Genomic DNA, 22,780 nt, shown 5'->3' on the forward strand with positions numbered 1-22,780 from the left:
TATTAAATAACTATCAGTAAACGTTGTTTTATTTGTTTGTTTGGCAATTTAGCCTTCTCAAGACTAACAATGAGAGCATCTTAAATCGCATTCAACTGCCGGAATTTTGAAGAAGTCCTTGTCCAAGCAAAACTTGTCCAGCCCACAGCGGAGCGGGCTCATCACCCGACACCGAGTGTTGAACGTTAGCGAACGATGTCGGGGAAATACCTAAACCCACTCCTCTGCTGAGCCAGCAAAAATGAAGTTTAGTACCATTTTCGAAAGGTCTTTGGAATGACCCGACGAGGAATCAAACCTACATCTACCAGCACAGAGGTGAGCACTCAAACCAGGGCCTATGAGAGGGGGGTACGACGTACCCTTCCCAGGCCTGTGTTTGTTGGGGGCCCGAAATTGTGGTTTTAGAGTTTACGCGCAAAAATGTTTGATTAAAACCATCTTAAACGACTGGTTTTAAGAATAAAAGTTGTTATTCTTTAGTCCTAGGGGGCCCGTAATCTAGCAAATGGGCCCAGAAAGGTAATCGAGTGCCTTTCGAGCAAATTAGGAGGCCAAAGTGGTAATTTAATGCTTTATGTGCAAAAATGTTCTGTTAAAAGCACCTTAAATTAAGTCATAAAAGTTAGTTACTGTATTCTCCTGTCCTGCGGAATGGGCCTAGTGTAGCAAAAGCAGGTTTGAGAAAAACCCAGGTAAAAAGTTTTTTTTTTGTTTTTTTAAAAACTATTTGACAGAGGTAGTTTCACGCTTATTTCACTTCAAAATGGATTTCGGAGTTGAAGCAGGAGCCGGAGAATACTTTCGGAGCAGGACCGGAGCCGGAGTCAAACAAAGTGACTTCTCTCGTTCACCTCTGCTAGTGCTGGGCATGTGGTGAATGCAAAAGTTAATGAAGAAAGGTTAGGACTGGTCAGATGATTAACTTGATTATGTTTTAACAAGATGTTATGTTTGAACCTTGGTAGAGAGCTTGGCTTGTACCAGATACATATAACACTCAGTAAAATCAATGGATTTAACATTAAACACACAAAAAAAACATGAAAAAACTACTCAATCCCACGTTTTCGACATGACATACCGGTAGAGTCCTCTTCAGAAATAATTATAAGCTACATCTAAGAGAAATAAAAAAATGAATTTAAAAATTTTACATTAAAGATGTACAATAAGCGACACCTCTCAACAGCAGTACAGCACCATCAATAACTGACACTCGAATTCAATGCAGGATACAGAAATTGGCGAGGGTCAGATCACATGATACGCACAACACAAAATAATACTTTTATTGCAGCCTGATACTATTATTGCGCACAGATGTTCAATTCTGCAGTAAAATGTTGTGTGGTGTGCAATACGCCTAAGCAAACATCACACTTTTTGCCCAAGACAAAGGGGGCCCGGAGTGAGAGGGGGCCCGGAATGACTCTTCGTACCCCTAGAAAAAATTTCTCTCAGAGGCCCTGACTCAAACCAGTATGTTTCCATGAGTTCCAGTTTTTAGCTAGCTCGACCAGTGTCGTCAAATTGAGCTCGGTCCATGCCTGGGTGTTGTCAAGCCATGGCCTTGGTGGTCTGCTTCTTTCTCTCTTTCCCTTAACTTTACTTTCCATGCAGATTTTCAATTTTATTGTTGCTGCAATTGGGTGTAGCTTTGTTATTGTCAATAAGTCTTCGATTTTCATGTGATCAAGTAGCCTTTTGTTAGTCATGCTTTTCATAATGTGATTTTGGAAAGTGGTGGGTTTTTTCATTGTTGTGAAGGTTCAATTTACGTTTTCTATACTGTAGCCTATAGCATGGCAAAGCACTGGTAAATCGTAAGTGTTGAAAAGTTTTGATTTTAGTTTGATTGAGAGTCTAATGGAGGTTAAAATCTTTTTATTCCTTTTAAATTCTGCCCAGCCTGAACCGATTTGATGTTGTACTGAAGTTTCTCCATCATTGATCGAGGATAGTTTGTGGCCAAGATATGCGAATTCTGACACTTGTTCTACTTTCTTTCGTATACAGTGAGATTGAGTGAGTTGCCAAACTGTTTTGTGCCACGGTGCTCACTGCCTCAAACATCACCCTGCACACAGTTACCGGTTGGCTGTGTCGTCCCAAACCATTAGACAATCTCCCCATTCTTGCTGGCGTCCAACCCACTGAACTTGGTCGTAAGAAGCCACTCTATCTTTCGGTTGACGGGCATTGGAGCTTCTTCACTTCAAGGTCTCTGCTCCTTCAAACAAGCACATCGGTCAACTCAACTCAAATCAAACGGTCAACTCAAATCAAGACACCCATTTGTGCCAGTCACTCAGCTTCTAACCAACGAAGCTGATGGACAAGGTATCTTTGCGGCTAATTGGGCGGACCACAAATAAAATTCTGAATGGAAGTCAGGCACCACCAAACTCCATTCAAGTCAAGGAAGTCAAGTTCCACTAGGTTCATCCCCGCGTCACCTCCGAGATAACAAGGTCAATTGTCCGATTGTGACGTCACACACTGTGGATACAGATTGCTGAAGTGCATGACCACAGTTAGGCTGTGCTGCTGTAGCAAAATGTTCAGGTGATAGGACCAGGGTTGCCATATTGGCGTTTTTCCTGCCAAATTCCACAAATTTGGCGTTTTTTGAAAGCGTTTGGCAGGAGAAAATTACGTTTGGCAGTTTGGCATTTTTTTGGCAGTTTTTACTTGAGTGTTTTTTTGGCATCTTTTGGCGTTTTTTTGTAATTATTACCTGTACAACTCACCACTAAAGTTTTTCAAATACTTTTATCAATGAAAGTCCATCAAAAAAGTTTAATTTATGGTCTGGAAACTCTGAATTCCTAATTTAATCAAATGTAAGCTCCAGAGGCCACTGGCGGCTGGCCAGTCACCAACCAAAGTTGGAGTTGGACTGGACAGCTGGAGGGATGCGTTTTGACATTTATTTTCTTGCCAATGGACTAGTAAGTGTTAACAGGTTATGGTTAATGATGCGATGTCACACCGTTTGAGTTGAAAGCATAGCGTAGGCCAGAGACCTTGTAGAAATTTGAACCGGAACCTGAATTGGTACCGGAAGTTCCTTAGTTAGTAAGTGACAATCAAGACCTGATGCCAGATATAAAACACGTTTGTAATGGGTCGCAAAAATTATCTGTATTTTGTGTTTTCTACACCAATCGTCCAAGAAGTTGAGGGCGTCAATGCAGATGCCATGTATTTGTGCTAATAACTGTAGCCTCTTGACATGTAAAGTTATCAGGTGTAGGTGTATTTCCTTCATGCCATTAACATTGTGAAAATCCTTAAACCTTAAAAGTGTTTGTGATATTTACCAATGGTGTTTCTTGGCATTGTCCTCTTTTCACATGTTGAAGTTTAACACTGAGTTTTTTGTTTTTCAGACTTTGGCTAGATTGGTTATAAAGCATGCATTAAATGAATAGCCTACTGTAAAAAGTAGATTGTGGGACAGAATGTTTGTGTCGCCAAGCAAGGAAAACAAACTTGAACTAACATACCACTACCAGTGATTCTGATAATGAGGAATGCTATTGCATGCAGGCTAAACTTGTAAAACCTGCTAGAAAAGCAGCCCTCCCCCATAGACTCCCCCCAGGCCAATTGGTCTTTATCACCTTCTTCTAATTGCGCTTCGTTGATACTTGATAGCTCCAACTATGTGGCTGCCTCCTACAACCTTTGAAAGTTTGTTTTAATTTAGCTTGATACATGCAGTTTGTGTTTCATTATTCATACTAAGTGGTCTATCAAGTTAAATTAAGACAATATACCATCAGAGCTACATTTTGCACCATATATAATGGTGTATGGCCTTGCTGGTTAACAGGACAAGCCGCACTAACAGTTTGGCAGTTTTTTTTTGGCAGTTTTTTTGAAACCCTGAAAAGTTTGGCAGTTTTTTGGCGGTTTTTACAAAACATTTGGCAGGCAAAGCTATTTTGGATCTGGCAACCCTGGATAGGACTACTCTTTAAAACACAGAATGCGTTTAGGTAGCAACGTTTAGCGATTCGTGTGCAGCAAGTTATGTTAATTAAGCATAGGTCTAGGAACATTGATGGATTATTAAGTTATATAATCGTACCTTGGTTTGGTTTTAAATCTTCATCCTCGGACTGACAAAGCCTCTGATAAGTTCAGGACCGGATTAAGGCGGGGGCTGATGGGGCTGCAGCCCCAGGCCCACCGATAACAACTTACAAAGAGCAACGGACATAGTAGCCTACTTATTAGCAGGATCGAAAAAATAATGGACGAGAATCATAGAACGAATGCTAACTGTGTAAATCAGTGGTTCTTAACCAGAGGGCACGCCTCCCCAGGGGGACGTCAGCTAATTTTCAAAGGGACACGAGACCTAGCGTGCTCTACAACTTTATCTCTGGTTTTAACTCACGCAAACATCTCACTTACAAATTAATGTACTTATAAGCAGAGTTTATGATGCCATAGTTTTTCATAAAACTAGTTGGGCCCTGCAAGATAGCAAAATTACTTTGAATAAGGCAGCAAATTTGCTTCAGGGTCTAGATGACTTTGTTCAAACATTAAGATCCCAATTTTTAGAATTCGAAGAAAAGGGTAGAGTAGGCTATTAGTGGCTGTCATCATTATATTGAAAAAATTTCCAGAAAGAAGAGAAGAAAAGTATGCTTGGATAGCGAAGGTAGATCTGAAGACACATCACTTGATCCATCGAGCAGATTCAAAGTAAACTCATATTTGCCAATCATTGACCAAATTATTTTGTGTATGAGATCTCGAATTGCAGCATACGATCGTCTTCACATAAGATTTTCATTTCGGGCGGAATTAAACTGTAAAATTGAAGAGAGTGCTAAAACATTGCTTCACTAACATCCAGATGATCTAGATTCTAGAAGGATCACTGCCTGAAGACATGATTCATTTTTCTGCACTGCTAAAACAACACTATTTTAACAGCGAATGCAGCAAAGAAACTCAAATGTTTAGATTCATCAATGGAAATGAGTTTATGTATGCATTTCTTAACGTATCTGTTGTACTAAGAATGTATCTTTGTCTGATGACTTCTCATTGTTCGAGCAAGCGCTCATTTTTAGTGCTTAAAAGAGAAAAGAATCAACTGCGTTCATTCATGAGCCAGAAAAGGTTGCATTCCTTAGCTCTACTCTGCATTGAAAACAAAATTTTGGAACAAATAGACGCCGATAATGTTATTAACAGCTTAGCTTTGTCTAAATCCAAAAAAACATGTTATTTGAATGTGTTGAATAAGTAGGCTAAATAGGCTACTGTACTTCGGGTATAATTTTTGTTATTTTATTTTAATTGTGATTGGTAGCCTACAATGAAGGGAATGAAAGATAGGCCTCAGATTTTTATACAGCCCCAGGTCCATCAAAGCCTTAATCCGGCCCTGGATAAGTTATTACTATAGCAGATTCGAATAGCTACTTGTAGAGGCTTATTGGCAAAGTGAAGTTTTTCGATCGTTGAATTATTGTTGCTGGAGAATTATTCCATCAAAATGTTCCATTAGATTAGCAAGAAAATAGGATTTGATTAAGTAGTGTGTAGCCCAGCAGCAGACTACGGTACTGAATATAGGCTAAGCCAGTGGTTCCCAACTCGTTTTTCAGGCAATCCATTTAAAAAAAATCAGTTCGGTGAAATCTTGCGACCCAAGCAAATTGTCGTAATATTTTAGAAGCCATACAAGATTGTGTTGCAAACAAACAGCACTACAAAAGCAGTAACTTTTTCCGAAAATAATATGTTTATCAAATCACTAATGAAATAGCTGTGCTCGCTTGCTGTCAGTGAGCTTTTGAAATCGAGGCGTTATTTTGCTTAGGTATAGCCGCATGTCGGCTTTAACTTCCAGCCGGTTTCGCTGCTCAGTTTTCAATACACACATGGCGCTAAATCCAATCTTACAAAGCCAAGTTGTTGCAAATGGAATCTGTTTTTTTATCCCAAATTGTGAAACTGTGTGATACACTTTGTACATAGAAGCCCAAAAGTGGATGATTGCAGAATCTTTGTGGTATTAGACTTTGAAGGACGCAAAAAAATACGGTTTGCTACTTCTGTCGTTATGTCCATAAAATGTTCTGCAACATGGATGGAAAGTTGAGGCAGATCTTTTTCAACAAATGGATCAATTATTCAATCATTTTTGTTATTAAGTGTTAGAGATTCTCCATAGTAGTGCACAAACTTTTTGGCAAACTTTTCCAGGTGTCTAATTATTATCGTTTGCTTAATATCAACTTTATTGCCACAGATATATTGCGTTAGCTGAGGAAATATATCGTACTCATCTCTGGTGACATAACTTTTCCAGAATATGAGTTTTTTGTGTTAAGCAGAAACTTTTGCGGCGCGATCAATCACCGTAAAACCGTTGCCTTGCATATATACATTTAGAGAATTCAGAGAGTAAAATATATCGGCAAGGTAAGCAACTTTTGCCTTGAAATCTTCTTGCAAAAACTTCTCGGCTAATCTCACACAGTTCTGTTGCCTCAGGAAGATAGCAATCTCCTCTCGCAAATTACAAACTCGCTTCAGGACACGACCTCGTGACAACTATCGCACTTCTGTGTGCAACAGCAATGCTTGATAATAATCAGAATCCACAAAGACGAAAACAAATGCCGATATATTGGACTTGTTTTGATGAAGTTTACACACTTCACATCATTCAACACTTCGTGCAGCTCTTGAGACAGCTTTTTTGCAGCAAAGGCCTCTCTGTGGAGAAAGCAATAAGTTCATACAGCACTTGGGCTTTCATCACACCAGACTATGCGTGGTCCAACGTGTGGAAAACTTTGTCATAGTTTGTCCGACATAGCGTTCGTAACATATAGTGCACGTTACAATATATCCCGTAACTTTGTCAAGTTAATTTATGTTTGTGACTGAAATTTTTGTTGGGTTTACATTTTATAATAATAATAACAATAATAAAAGCGAAAATTGTTAAAACTTCTTGCACTGCAATCATGCTACAAAGCTTTCCGATGTCTCGACATGAAACGCTTCATGACTTGTGTTTATATTTTCCAGTTTTGTGATCGATCCCTTCACGTTTTAAATTTTTTTATTGTTATATTTTTCGCCCAAGATACAATATGCCTGAAAAACAAACGACCCAAAAAAATAATCAGACGACCCAACTTTGAGTCGCAACCCATGAGTTGGGAACCATTGGGCTAAGCCATCTTTACATTACCGTTTATCTGCACTTTTGCAGCAGCACGTTACAGGCAGAAAAATACGGAAAAAGCGTTTGTGTGCCTATCAGAAGCAATACTTATTTATTTTTTGTTCATAGGTTCATTTTTGATAAATTGGGGTTGTTGCTGTGCAAGGTAATAGGCTAAAACATGTGTTATTAAGATTTTATATTTTTGCACATGGGTCATAATAATAAAATCGTTAGTAAGGTGGTTGCAAGCAGTTAGAAATCATATTGTATAACTTTTTGAACTGTTAAACTTACGTTCATATTGGAAAGTTAGTTGCTAAATAGTTAATCTGTTAATTTCTCATCTACAGCTTATTTGTACACTGTAAGTGAAATTTTATTCTTGAGATATGCCTTAATAATGTTGTGTGCCAAACTGCCAAGGTAACTATAGAAATGGACCAAAGGTTCGTGTATTCGGATATCCCAAAAATGAAAAGCTACAAAAAAAGTGGCTAAATGCTATTCGAAGAGAAAAAAAAGTTTGTTGTTACCAACAACAGTAAGGTAAGTTTCTCCAATTTCGCTATTTACTATAGTGGGCATGCATAATACATACATACACATTAATTGTCTTAAAGAATACGTAGCCTACCTTTGAACACTCTGTAGGCTACAGTTTACATGCCTTTATTTTCATAGGTTTGTGACTTGCACTTCCTAGCAAAAGACATTGAAAGAACTACATGTGCATTTGATGAAAGAAGCAGTCGTATGCTGTCCTATAGTTTGAAAGTCCCAAGGCTCATAGCAGGCACAGTCCCATCACTATTCCCAAACTGTCCATCGTACTTGTCTGCTCCTTCAACATCATCAAGGCTATGTAGAGATGAAAAGCTCCAATTAAAAGAAAGTGCAAATGTCGCAAAGGCCATAGAGAACAGCAAAGCATCGTTTTCTGAGCAGCAATATTTGGACTCTGTTCAGAGCATGAAAGATATCAAAGATAAGTTTAAGGTTACGCATCCATGGAAGTTATTTGATGATAATCGGAATGTTGTGATTGGAACTATATGTAATGGTGAAAATGCAGGGCCACAAGTCAAGGGAGCTGTGTCGCTGGCTGAAGATTTAATTCTAAATATTTTCGTCAACTCAGTAAAGATAAAAACTTAGGGAAAATTTTCTTTTCCCATGAAAGTGGATTATACAAAAAAACAAATTTGTGATGCCCTTGTTGTATTACAAAATACTGCTTCAACATCCAAACGAGATAGCACTAATAATGCATTGATTTTAAACTTAATTTTATCACTACTGTTGCCGTTGAAGTGTGAATCTTTTAAATTTTGTTCTATCGTATGGTTTATTTATGAACAGCTGCGCTTAGTGACGTCCACCTCCGTGTCTTATTCTCATGATTTTCTAATATTTTGTTCCATGTTTTATAACATTTCACCGCATGCGTACAAATTTTTCAGCAGCACTGGATATTGTATCATGCCATGCTATTCGACCATTCAAAAAGTTACTTTATCCAACTCAATTACTCCCCATGCTGAACAGTCAGACAGCACTTTTTTGCTGTACATAAAGCAAAAGTTTAAAGAACTCTTGCAGAATAGCAAAACTGTTATTCTTTTAGTTGACGAAATTCACATTAAGCCCTACTTTGATTATATATAAGGGGGGAAATGTAGTAGGGAGTGCTTTTAATTGGGAAAGTGCTGCAACATCTGTTTTTGCATTCATGATTAGTAGCGTATTTTCAAGTTACAAAGAAGTTGTGCACATTCTGCCCACTCGCAAGCTATCAGCTGACATGCTACATACTTTAATTAAAATAAAATGTAATGGGCCTCGAAGTAATAGGATTTCGATTGATTTGTGTGGTAACAGACAACAACGCAATTAATGGCAAAGCAAAGTCTTTTTTTCTTCTCCTCCTCGTGTTTGTGTTAGATATCTTCACCCCAGTGATACTTCAAGACCCTTGTACTTTATGTTTGACTCTGTCCATATCTTAAAATGTATACGCAACAACTGGGTCAATCAGAAGTCTAACGGTAAACTTTTAGCTTTTCCGTCATTTAGTTATGGCAATATAACATCTAAGAGTACGTCGGAGCATTGCACTGCATCTTTTAATGCCCTTAAAGAGATTCATCACTTTGAGGACGATTCAATTTTAAACTTTTCTTATCGGTTATCACTGAAAGCTCTAAATCCTTCAAGTCTGGAGCAACAAAACGTTAAACTGGCTTTGCAAATATTTAATAATTTTACTTCGCAAGCTTTGATTCACCTTGATGGACGACAAATGGCTCCTCGTGCCCCATCCTGTGAGTATCACCTGCTTTCAACCAGATGAGAAACGAAATCTGTCAACAAAGAGCCTCCACCCGGACGGCACAGCTGCAAGGGGCAATTGATAAGTTCAGACGCCCCACCATTCTGCAGCTCAACATAGAAGGCTACACAACAAGCAAGACCAAAGTTGTGGAGCAGCTTGCCCATACCAACCGGGCACTCGTCATCCTCCTCCAGGAGACCCACTGCACTTCTGCAGATAGGCTAGCTATTCCCAACTACACGCTAGCCGGGTCTACCTTAAGCAGGAAGCACGGCATTGCCACGTTTGTGCATGAGAGCCTGAAGTGGACGTTTGTCGACCAATCTCCAACTGATGCCGAGATTGAGTGGGTGTGCATATGTATCTCAGACTACAACATCGTCAACATCTACAAGCCCCCACCCTCGCGAATGTTGCCATCATCCCTTCCAACGTTCCCCTCCCCCAGTCTCTACGCTGGCGACTTCAACTGCCAGCACATCGACTGGGGCTACAACAACACAAGCAGCGACGGAGAATTGCTGGCTGACTGGGCCTCTACAAACCATCTTGCCCTCCTATTCAATCCAAAGGAACCAGCCAGTTTTCACTCCGGCCGCTGGGGAACAGGGACAAACCCTGACTTGGCCTTCGCGAGTGTCGACAGCTCTCTTCCAGACAGACGTGTGCTTGAGAAGTTCCCGCGGTCCCAACACCGGCCGTCCCTCATCATCGCCCCAAAACTTGTGGCTCCTGTCCCGAGTTCACCGGTGAAGCGATGGAACTTCAAAAAAGCCGATTGGAATCAATACAGCCTCCTGACCAATGAGTCTGCTGCAAAGTTACCACCGACTGAAACATGCAACGCAGACGAGGCATACCAGGACTTCTGCAATGCCATAATAACTGCGGCAAAGGCCACAATACCACGTGGCCATCGAACCAGCTATAAACCATGCTGGGACTCTGAGTGTGAAGCTCTCTACCGCTCATACCTAGCCGCCACAAGTGGTGCTGCTTCTAACACCGCCGCCACCAGACTACTTGAGCGGCTGGACACAAAGAAGCTTGAGCGGTGGAACGAAGCTGTCCAAACCATCGACTTCTCACACTCAAGCCGCAAAGCATGGAGCATCATCAACAACCTCACTGGGCGCTCAGCGAACTCCCCTCGTCAGTGCCCCGTTTCTGCTAATGCCATCGCTTCCCAGCTAGTGCAGAACGGGGTGTACAAGACAAAGGACCGCAAGGCATCCCGCCTTGTTGCCAAGGAAGTATCTGCCCTATGGCGAGTGGAAACACCACCAGAAGAAACAATCTCTGGAGACTTCACTCCAGAGGAATTCGCCACCGCCCTCCGCCTAGTGAAACCACACAAGTCTCCAGGGCCCGATAAGATCTGCCCTGAGCTTGTGCTCCATGCTGGCCATGCCCTAAAGTCCTGGTTACGTAGATTCCTCTCTTCCTGCCTGCATCACCTCACAATCCCAAAAATCTGGAGAAGAGCTTTAGTAGTTGCGATCCCTAAGCCTCACAAGCCACCAGAGGACCCAAGGAGTTATCGTCCGATATCCCTCCTCTGTGTTCCTTTCAAGATCCTCGAAAGACTGATCTATGCCCGCGTCAACCCAATCATCGACCCGCTCCTTCCAAAAGAGCAAGCTGGGTTTCGGCGCGGAAAATCCACTGTAGATCAGGTCACACTGTTGACCCAAGACATCGAGGACTGCTTTGAGGCAAAAAAGAAGGCCGGCGCTGTCTTTCTAGATCTCACAGCTGCCTACGATACTGTATGGCATCGCGGCCTTACTTGCAAGCTGCTTCGCCTGCTTCCTGATCGACATATGGTCCATATGATTATGGAACTTGTCAGGAATCGAAGCTTCACCCTCACCACCGGCAACCCACGGCGAAGCAGACTGAGACGCCTGAAAAACGGCGTCCCACAGGGATCGGTCCTGGCTCCACTTCTTTTCAACATCTACACCCACGACCTGCCAACCACGGTCTCCGCAAAATACGCTTATGCGGACGACCTGGCAATTCTCCACTCCACAAAGTCGTGGGAAAATCTAGAAGACACCTTGAGCCAGGACATGCAAACCATCTCAGCTTATCTCCAGAACTGGCGACTGAAACTCAGCGAAACCAAAACTGTGGCGGCAGCTTTCCACCTACACAATCGGGAAGCTGATCGTGAGCTACATGTCCACAACAACGAAAAACCTCTGTCCTTCTGCCCCGAGCCAAGGTATCTTGGGGTGACACTAGACAGATCGCTCACATACCGCCACCATTTGGTGTCACTGCGCAAGAAACTAACATCCCGCGCTGCATTACTGAAGCGCCTGGCAGGCTCTAGCTGGGGGGCGAGGGCTGACACCTTGCGAATAGCAGCCTTAGCCCTTGTCTACTCTTCAGCAGAGTACTGTGCACCTGTCTGGTGCCGCAGTGCTCACTGCCACAACATCGACACTGCCATAAACAGTGCCCTGCGCACAGTGACCGGATGCCTGCGTCCCACACCATTGGACAATCTCCCCATTCTCGCTGGCATCCAACCTGCTGAGCTTCGTCGCGAAGAAGCCACTCTGTCCCTCGGTCGACGGGCACTGGAGCCTAATCATCTTCTCCACCACAAGATCTCTGCCTTCCCAAACGGGCACCCCCGCCGACTGAAATCAAGACACCCATTCGTGCCAGCCGCTCGGCTTCTGATTAACGAAGCTGATAAACAAGACATCTCTGCGGCTACTTGGGCGGACTATAAATGGAATTCTGAATGGAGGTCAAGCACCACCAGACTCCATTCATTCATCCGCGACGCCGACACACGCCCCATCGGCCTGACACTACAGAGACAGGCATGGGTGCGCCTCAACCGTCTTCGTACGGGCGTCGGGCTTTTCCGCTCAACCATGCACCAATGGGGAATGGCTTCTTCCTCCTCCTGTGAATGTGGTGCCGAGGAACAGACCGCAGACCACATCATCAATGACTGTACCATCTTCAAGCCACCTAACGGAGTGGAAGGTCTGCGCGTCATGGATGATGAAACTAAAGACTGGCTGCTCTCTAGCAGCCTTCCAGTGTAGTCCTGGAACATCGTGAATCTGGGGTGGTAAAAGGATAGACCCTCGGCCCCAGAAGCTCAGACGACGACGACGACGACCTTGGTGCAAAGTTTAACATATCATATTATGATGACACCAGTACGTTCATAAGAATAATCACTACCTGGTGGGATGTCGTTAATGTTAAATCACCGTTGAAGGAACAGCGGCTGAATAATATATATCAGCAACCTCTCACATTGGAAGATTCAGAAGCCAAGAGCTTTCTGAATTACTTTTTGGACTGGCTTGATAGATGGAAGCTCACCTCTACAGCAGGGAGGTTACCTAGAGAAACATTCTCTGCTCTCCAACACACAACGCAGGCTCTTCTAAAGGTATAGGAATATTGTATGTCTGATTTAGGTGCAAAGTATGTATTATTGGGAAAATTTCAAACCGACCCCTTAGAAGCCAGGTTTGGGCAATACGCCAGTTAGCTGGCGCCCAATATGATGTGTCATTGCGTCAAGTGTATGAGTGTGAAAAAAAAACTTCAATTGCTTTCTGTTTTAAAAGTAAGACTAAATAATCGGGAAACAGTTCTTTCAAAGTTCTTGCTAAATTGGGATGAGTTTAATGACAAATTAACCCTATTTCCTGTGGGGGGGGGTCGGTGGGGACTTGGTACTTTTCAAAGCAATATCATTAAAGAACTACGCGATCCACAGCTTTGAAATTTCTTGACTTTTCCTAAAAATTATTCAAGTATTTATTCCACTTTAAATAACGTTGCTATTGTCTATAGTTATAAAGATATTACATGATTTTCATAACATACTCTGATATTTTAGCCAGCTACTAGCTAGCCCTTTTGTTTTCAAATTATACGGATTAATAGGATTACTGAGCGCCGCCGTGCGTGGTCTACGACGCAGATATCTCATGAGTTGGCTTTGTTGTAAAGCATTCAACCGTAATGATTCCGCCTTTTGTTTGCAAACTCCGAGTTTTGAGTTGCTTTGATTAATCTTTTAATTACATCTGAGTTTCCTTGAAATTATCAGAGAGCATCCGATAAGCTATGCTGAAAAAAAATGTAATTTTACGTTGTTTTTCTATGGCCAGTACATTTTGTTTTTAACTTATAACAAGAAGCAGTAGGAAAATTCTTGACAAAACTCTGTTTATCTCATAAAACAAACAGACTGATGTGGTAAAATTCTTGATTTCTTGTCCGAAAGCAAAGAGTGCGTTCTTGTCCCGCCAATAAACTTTTGCATGTACCTGTACACTTATATTCACATGAATATTTATGGATGTTGTGAAAATGTTTGATGAAAACGAGAGATTGATGGATACTGAAAAGAACTTGACACAGACTATCTAAACTGCTTGGCTTTTGTGAAAAACACGCGCAGCTAAATTATTGTGCTTTGACAAACATTGTGAATATTGTATCAGCATTGAATCTTTACCTAAATGGTAATTTTGCAGTTGCTTGAGAGATTACAAAATTATTTTTTCTCTACGAGGATTTAAAAGTTTTGATATATCTCAGCAGAAACACTATTAGGACAAACTCAATAAATTTAAACTTTTCATTCAAATGTTGGTCTTCAAAAGCTTATTTTCACAAAACGGTGTCGGCCTATATCTTTTTCTCCATAAATTTGGACGTTTGTGCCACTTGGAGCAAAGTTGTTTGTTGGGTTGAAAGAATCTGAAATCAATGCCTCGTTTTTATAACGTATTGTAACGCAATCTATCAGTCAGCCGCTTTTGTGACTTTTTGTTTTCGAATACATTTCCGTGACAAAAGATTGGCTTTTGTAAGAACGCCTTCAACCATAAAGTTGCATTCTCTGACTGCATCTCAAACGCTATACCATACTCAGCAATTTTTCTAAAGCATTGTTACACAAAATGCATATCTGACAAAAGTAGGGAAATATGTTGAATTGAATTAGCCTATTTCTTATACGGATCGTTTTCTTTGTCTCATAAAACTAATTAGAAAAAAAGAAAGAACGATTTTTATCGTTTGGCGTAAAAATATGTATATTGAGGTTCACCTTGGTTTGCATAATGAAAATCACCACAAAGAATTGCTTGAAGTGATTTTCGCAGCTATTTGATCCTTCGCGATGATAGGCTATCAATTATAGTTTCTATCAGATGAAACCTGTTCAAACTATTTTTTTTTAAAACTATGTGTTTTTACCTCGATTTTTTCACAAGCAAGACTTTACACAAAACAACTTCAGTGTGAGCCTACCCAGAAATGCCGACTCGATAAGTTATTTGCAACGTGAGTTGATTGACCATGGTAGCCTAAATGGACAGAAAGCTGTGGCCAAAACTTGATTACTTTTTATCAAAATGTTTGCACATTGGGAACAGCAATCATTTGTTTGAAATCAGCAAATCACTTTTTGTCATTGGTTCAACGTCTACAGACGACTAAACTAACATACAACAAAGTTGGTGTTTTGGGTCTTTGGTTCGGAAAAACATCATTATGATGTATTGTGACGTGGTCTATCAGCCAGCAGTAGTTTATGCGCCTTTTGTTTTTGGGTGTGTGTCAATTACAAAAGATGGGTTTTGCAGTAACGCCATCAACCGCAAACTGCATCTAAAATGCTATTTCAAAATTTGAAAAGAAAGTAATCGTCTAATGCGTAATAAATAACGACACAAAATGCATGTTCAACAAATTAGAAAAAAAATGTAGAAAACGTTATCTTGCAAATCTAGTTAACAACATGAAAAAAAACATTTCAATCATTTAGACCAGGGGTCACCAACTGGCGGCCCGCGGGCCGCATGCGGCCCGCCACGCTGTATCGCTGCGGCCCGCGGAAGGTATCAGCGTACAAGTATAACCAAACATACTTTTCTTGAGGAGTTAAAAAGCACGAAGGCAAAAAATACTTTCCGGGAAGCATATTTTCGCTTTGCATGCGATTCCACAGACCGACCAATCAGATTGTAGTTCTAGGTGGGGGTTGCTTAAAGTTATTCCAATGTGATTTCCAGCCACACTGTCCCAGTGGTTGATTAAAACGTCTGTTTTCGAATTTCGAAAATGTCTGTGAGCATAGGGTTGCTTATTTTAAGTTTGCAAATGTCAAGTAAACACTAGTGTGCGTTTCACCGTTGTTGTGATTCACGAGCAGTGCTCTCTTTATGCAAGTTTTTGTTGGCAAAATAGGTAGGTGTGCCAACTCAATTTATAATAAATTGGCAAAATATTATATATACATTTAAAGACTTTTTTTGATTGTATTATGAAAATATCTAGCTTAGTAGCCTACTGCAAAATGCTTTTTTTTTTTAAAGAAATATGGAACGATTTTACGTGTCATCCTTGCGCAGAGACCATGCTAATCTTCTCTGTATCGTTCCAATTTTAGTATATGTACTGCCGAAGGGGTGGGATGGCGCAACGGATAAGGCGTTGCCTTTCCAATCATGCAATCCTGGTTCGACACCCTGCTGATGCTAGTTATTGACAAACACCGCTCACCTCTACCCAGGGTGTAATAAATTGGGTGGGCGTAGTTGCTGAAGTAAAGGCGGCCGAGAGAAAGGAACTGGCCACCCTACTCTCCTTAGTGCCGAAGGCTTAGTCTAATGAGAACCTTATCTTCTCATACCCGACACTTGAATCAAGTATGGGACCACCTTTACCTTACTGCCGAAGCAAGTACTGCAAAATGTTGTTAATCAACAAATTCTTGCCACGCTGATGAGCACCGCAAGTGACAGCTGTCTATAATAAAAGAAAGACGGTTTTATAGACTCTCACAAAAAGGATGAACAACCAACTCATTGCTTTTTTAGAAGGAAGACTGTTCATGAATTACGATTTTTCGGTGATTTCCACAAGCGTTTGTTTCATGGTGCCTGGTTTCTTTTTCCCTGTTATTGGAGCCTATTTTTCGCTGATATATTAGCAGGTCACCTATTGTTGCCTGTATTGCGATGTGTCAAGCATTTTCTTGTTTACTGAAACTGTTAATTGCAAGATATCTTTAGTGAAGCGAAGTGACAACACCACTCTTGCTGGGCGATGAATATTCTGATGAAACCGCTGGCCTCGCTATAAATGCGCAAAACAAGTGGCCTCGTTTATCAGGCTTTGTTAAAAAAGTCAAAAGTGTTGTAAAAGAAGCTTGGCCTGGCAGTATAGTAAAGGTAAAGGTGAGTCCCATACTTGATTCACGCCTCGGGGAACGAGAAGATAAGGTTCTCATTAGACTAAGCCTTCGGCATTAACGAGAGTAGGGTGGCCAGTTCCTTTCTCTCAGCCGCCTTTCCTTCAGCAACTACGCCCACCCAATTTGTTACACCCTGGGTAGATGTGAGCGGTGTTTTTCAACAACCAGCTTAAGCCGGGAGTCGAACCAGGATTGCATGATTGGAAAGCGAGCTCCTTATCCGCTGCGCCATCCCACCGCTTGGTAAAGGGGGTCCCATACTTGATTCAAGTGTCGGGTATGAGAAGATAAGGTTCTCATTGTACTAAGCCTTCGGCACTAAGGAGAGTAGGGTGGCCAGTTCCTTTCTCTTGGCCGCCTTTACTTCAGCAACTACGCCCACCCAATTTATTACACCCTGGGTAGAGGTGAGCGGTGTTTTTCAACAACCAGCTGAAGCCGGGAGTCGAACCAGGTTTGCATGATTAGAAAGGCAACGCCTTATCCGTTGCGCCATCCCACCGCCTAGCAGTAGCGTTGTTCGATTAATTTTGTTGCTGCGGTATTCTAACATAAATATGAACAACATGTAACGCTGGTACTGGGTACGAAATGCGTTCTTTTCTAGCGTAAGAGTCAACCTACCTAAAATTCTATTAGTGCGGCCCGCCACAGCTCTCCTTAGTGCCAAAGTGGCCCGCATGTAAAAAAGGTTGGTGACCTCTGATTTAGACACAAAAGTGCATTTTTAAAATATCAATAACCTTCAAGTTTGCCCAAGGAAAAAGTCAAAACTTTAGAGATTTTTTGTTTTTGTACGACAATAGCACTCAGCCTGAAAAAGTTTTTTTTTTGCAAGATTTGATATCTTGCTAAATGTATCCATTTTTCGTATCGTTATGCCACGACTTTGAGTTTGTCACGCAGAACGGGAGTTCCATTTGGCATTGTGCAAACGACCTCTTCTATAGCCTACCAACACGATTTGACTAAACGATTATTACCACTACATTTTATTACAACTGTTTGAAAAGTTGTTTCATTCAAAGGGATCATTGTTGGTAAGTATTGAAACATATCACTTTTGTGATGCATCGTGGCATAGTTTATCAGTCAGGAATTTTAGACGCTCTTTGTTTTTGGAGTGCATGATGGCCTAAAATGGAACGAGCTCCTATCGAAGCACGTCACTACCTTTAGATAGGTTGTTGTTCAAATACCACGTGACACCATTAGGCTACGGTACCTTACTTTTCTGTATTCAACCGCTACCCAGACAGCAAATCAGACACTTTTTACATCAATTCAACGTCTTTAGACGTCCATGTGACACAATTACCTTACTTTTCTGTATTCAACCGCTACCCAGCCAGCAAATCAGACACTGTTTACATCGATTCAACGTCTCTAGACGTTGAAACAATGTTAAAAACGAATAAATAGCTCCCTGAGATGTGCTGTGAAATACAAAATGTTTCTTGATCTAGCATAACCAAATTCGACAGTGGGAATGTGAAAAAAATTTGCTTGATTTAGTTCTAATATCAAGTAATGACAGTACGTTTGAAAAGGTGTAGACTATAAACATGTGGCTCAGAAAGAAATTGAAATATTTTTTTTTTGCAGTGATTTTGTCTCATTCTCTGCAAATGTTGAAACAAAGCAAAACATTTTTACAGTGCCTCCGGCAAAACAACAAGCAAACGCAAGTCGGACACCGATTACAATTTCATTGAAGCGTGGACGACGTCTTCGCGTAAAAGATGAAAATCCTACACAATGGAATTAACCCGTCACACTCAACTCAATTATAAGTTAATTAAGAAGCGATTTCTCAAGTCAAATAAAGAAATATGACCAACCATCAAATTATTTGATTTTTCAAGTTGTACTGTTGAACAAATTGCAAAAGAGTTTCGATGCTGTGTTGTCAGATAAATTATCTGCATCATGTGAAAATTTGATTGATCTATCTTGCGTAGTTTTTGAGTTAAACGAGCTCAAAGTGCTAGTGTCGAACCGACCCCCCGTCCGCAGGTCAACTGGCCAAAAAACGTCACAGGAAAAAGGGTTAAACGGTAGGGATGCAGTTTCAGTTACTGTTTGTCAAGATGATTTTTCTTCACCACAAACTTACATGCCGGTTATAACGTATGTTGCTGGGTACTGCTGTTATGCTGTTACTAAAAGGTTGGGTTGCTCTGAATGCAAGCAGAGAGTAGTTAGTCCTCACGGTGATGCCAGTCAAATCGAAAATTCATTAATCAAAGGCATTAGCAGAGGAAGTTTATTGTACCCATGTTCCGATATTGTTTATATCGTTTTGATGGCGTATGTTGTAATTAATAAATTATGTGAAACTGATCAGTTTCAAAAATCTTGTTCCCAAAGAAGTCATGCTATTGATTGTATTTTGACTGTTTTGGAAGACCACGATTTTATGTTTTTTCATGAGAAGAAGTGTGAAAAAGGGCATGAAAAATACAAATTAGTAAAAATGGTTCTGTGGGCATGCACCAATATTCTTTTAAACAATTATTGTTTTAAACGAAATGATAAACTTATCAGTGATAAATTGGCCAAAAGAAGAAAACTGCAAACTTTGAAGTAATTTATACTTTTTGTGGTCAACGTCAAAGAAAATTTGCTCTTTACAAACATTATTTTTTCTTTTAGATCGAATTCTCTCGATTTTGTGTCTAGCCACCAACAATTGTTTTTTGCAAGACACTAAAGTGAACATGAAGATTTCTTTCAGTCCCTTTAATCTAAATCTTTCACTACTTGGCACAAGCTTGGATACAACCAAAAAAGATATAAATAGGCAAGGTTACCAATAAACTATTTAAGTTATGTTAGTGGTTTTGAAGCACATCAAGAACTATCAACTGTTATTATTCATAAAACACTTTACCAGTGATTTGTCTTTTAGAATTGCTCGTTGCAGTACCAAGTTCATAAATCGCTACCACAGAAAACTGATACACCGTACCAGAGGTGAGACCCATCACCATGAGTGGTGTAGCAACAGTTTCAAGAACCTAAAATTAAACACATCTTCAACAAGCTTAAGAGTTGTTCTAGGAATTAAAAGTCTTACACTACTATTGAAAGGGTTACATTAAGTTATCAATAGTCTAGGATCAATATGGTTGGAACACTTGGTTAATCTCATCAAAAAATATTGAGCTAAAAAAAAGCTAAATACTAAACTCATGTTTATCAAATTTTTCAAAAACTGTATTGTCTTCATCTTCAGTGATATAAACGACTAAACGTGTATTTATAGCAATTTAAGTTATAGAAAATGTAATCTGGCTAAGGCATGCGCTACCTAAAGTTTTATGGTACTGTAGGTGGCCTACCAATTTATCAGGCACAACACTGAAGAATAAAACGTAAGTAGGAAAAAGTAAAAATGCTACCAACAGATAAAAAGCAATCAAGCGAACGCGTAAAGTATGAAATGAAGTTTAAAATAAAATTAAAATTAATTATTTTATAACACTGAAGATGAAGACAGTATAGTTTTCGAAACGTTTGTTTGTTGAACATCAGTTTAGTATCTACATTTTGGGGTTTTTATTTTTTGATTAGCCTGCAGTAACCAGGCGTCCTAACCAATTTCCTCCCAAATCTAAAATTGTTTACCGGCAAAAAACAGCAAACAATGGTTAAATATGATGTAGCAATAAATGGTAAAAATATTATCTCAAATGGTTGGTTTTGAATCTTTACCCTCAGACCGACAAGGCCTTTGTTAGGTCATTTAATATCCATGGTAGTTTTGCATTACTGAGATTTACAGAGTGAAGTTTTCTAATTTTTGTTGAAGTGTTGTTGCCAAGGAATTATTCCATCCACTAGGTGCCACTGAATGGGAAGCAGTCCTTAATTGAATTGCTCAAGAGCACACTCGGAGAGCAAACCGGCGACGCGTGATCTTGAGTCTTAACCATTGAGCTAATGGGGTAGACATGAACAGATTTTAAAGAACTACAACAAGCATGTTTGGTAACTGAATAAAATTTAGCCAGCGAACAATGGCTAATGTTTCGATCTTATGGATCTCCTCAGCACAGTGAAAATGAAAGTAAAAAGTTGTCTAAAATTAAAAAAAATTGTTAAAAAATTATTAGGCTATTGTTATTGAAGTATCACATTAAAAGGGCAAAATTAGAATCATTAGTAATTGTTAATCTAGATGTAAACATGTTTTGGTTTAAAGCAATTTTAAGCTGACTCCTGGTTATCAAATTACTTATTGCAAGAAAGATCTCATGCAACGACTGTTGCCACGTAAAAAAACGTTAATCTCTACAAGCGTCATTCGAAAATCCCTACAAGTCCCTACGTAAACTTTGGCATGCATTAGTCAATGATGTGGAGATTTTTCTACTGCAAATATGCTTTTTTTTCATTTGAAAAACTTTGAATAACTACCAAATTGTAGCTTAACCACCTTAACCACAAGGTGTACTGTAGCTTAACCACCTTGTAATCAACCCCAGTTAATCGGCCAACGTTAAATTGGTTTAGTTTTGAATCTTTATTCTCAGACTGACAAAGGCTATATAGGTTATTCTTGGTAGTTTCGCAGCTTGTAGAGACTTTTGAAAAATGGCCTGTTACCATGATTGGCAGAGTGAAGTTTCCAATTGTTGAAATGTTCTTGCCGGAAAATTATTCCATTCACTAGGTTAGTGGTTCCAAACATTTTTTATTCTGTAGGCCCTTTTAGGCAATATACAAATATAAATATAATCTCCACTCCCTTTACAAATTTAGTTTGTTAAAAACTCGTTTACATTAATATTTTAATCTAAGTCTTAGAAGAGAAACTAAGGTCTCACTAGTAATAAGCTCTTTAGCCTCTAATATTCCACTTTACATCAAAATAATTAAAATCGTAATAAAAAAATGTTTTACATAGCAAGTTAGAACACTATAATATCTAGATGGCACAAAATACAATTTCTCTCTTACTGTAGGCTATCACTGCATCAGCTACCTGAATTTCTTTGTGTGTGATTGCTCGCTTTTCTAAACAGTGACATCACAGATGCTTTGTTTACTCTTTTCCTTACCAATTAATTCTCTCAACTTTTGAGTGAGAGATATGAAGTCGCAAAGGTTTAATTAGTGTGTGAAAACGATTCAAAAACGATTTGAACACGCTTTAAAGCTCTAGTCTGGGCCAACTTAGGCTACTAGGTTTAAAATGCTGTAAATTCTAAAACCAAACTCCCCCTGAAAATTGCAAAGTTCTCCTCTAGCGGGGAATTCTCCCCTGGTTGGGAACCACTGCATTCATCATCATCATCCGTTCAGTCGTTTACGACTCTCGGTCACTCTATACGTCATCTTTCTCCACATCTCTCGATCCCACGCAGCCTCCTTCAATTCATGCACTCCCATACCACTGTCATTTACAATCGTGTCAAGCCATCTTGTTTTTGGGAGCCCCCTTCCTCTTCCTCCGCTCACCAAACCAAGCATGATGTCTTTTTCCATTGATTTGCTTCTCATTATGTGGCCAAAATATGAAAGTTTCTGCCTGACGATTCTAGCTTCTAGGGATATGTCCGGTTGAATTTGTTCAAGAATTTTCTCCTTTGTTATTTTGTAACCTTCTCCAACACCACAATTCAAATGCGTCAATCTCTCTTCTGTCTGTTTTGTTCATTGTCCATGTTTCGCATCCGTAAGTTGCAATTGGGAATATTATAGTTTTGATCAGCTTCTTTTTTGTTTTTAATTTTATATCCTTGCTCTTCCAAATGCTATTCATCCCAACAAATGCATTTCTTCCCAGCGCTATTCTTCTCCTTATCTCTGGTGAGTTATTAGAATCCCAGCTTATTTTTGAGCCTAAAAATATGAATTCATTCACTGTTTCAATTTCTTGATTTTCGATCTTGATGTTTATGTTATCTGCTTTACCAGTCGTTAGAATTTTTGTTTTTTTGATGTTGAGTTTCAATCCAGCCCTTTC

General features: G+C 40.0%; 1 protein-coding gene and 1 pseudogene across 1 annotated transcript in view; both read right to left on the reverse strand.

Moving 5' to 3' along the window:
• Positions 1-22,780, reverse strand: part of LOC145788471 (uncharacterized) — a 259,392-nt gene that overhangs the window by 67,066 nt on the left and 169,546 nt on the right. The window contains exon 27 of the mRNA XM_082600235.1: positions 19,700-19,826. Coding sequence (XP_082456361.1) covers positions 19,700-19,826 — 127 coding nt within the window. The remainder of the gene's footprint in view (positions 1-19,699; positions 19,827-22,780) is intronic.
• On the reverse strand, positions 15,924-16,021 carry LOC145765745 (U6 spliceosomal RNA; annotated as a pseudogene).

The sequence above is a fragment of the Aplidium turbinatum genome, chromosome 2, assembly GCF_918807975.1.
Source record: "Aplidium turbinatum chromosome 2, kaAplTurb1.1, whole genome shotgun sequence".
Lineage (NCBI taxonomy): Eukaryota > Metazoa > Chordata > Ascidiacea > Aplousobranchia > Polyclinidae > Aplidium > Aplidium turbinatum.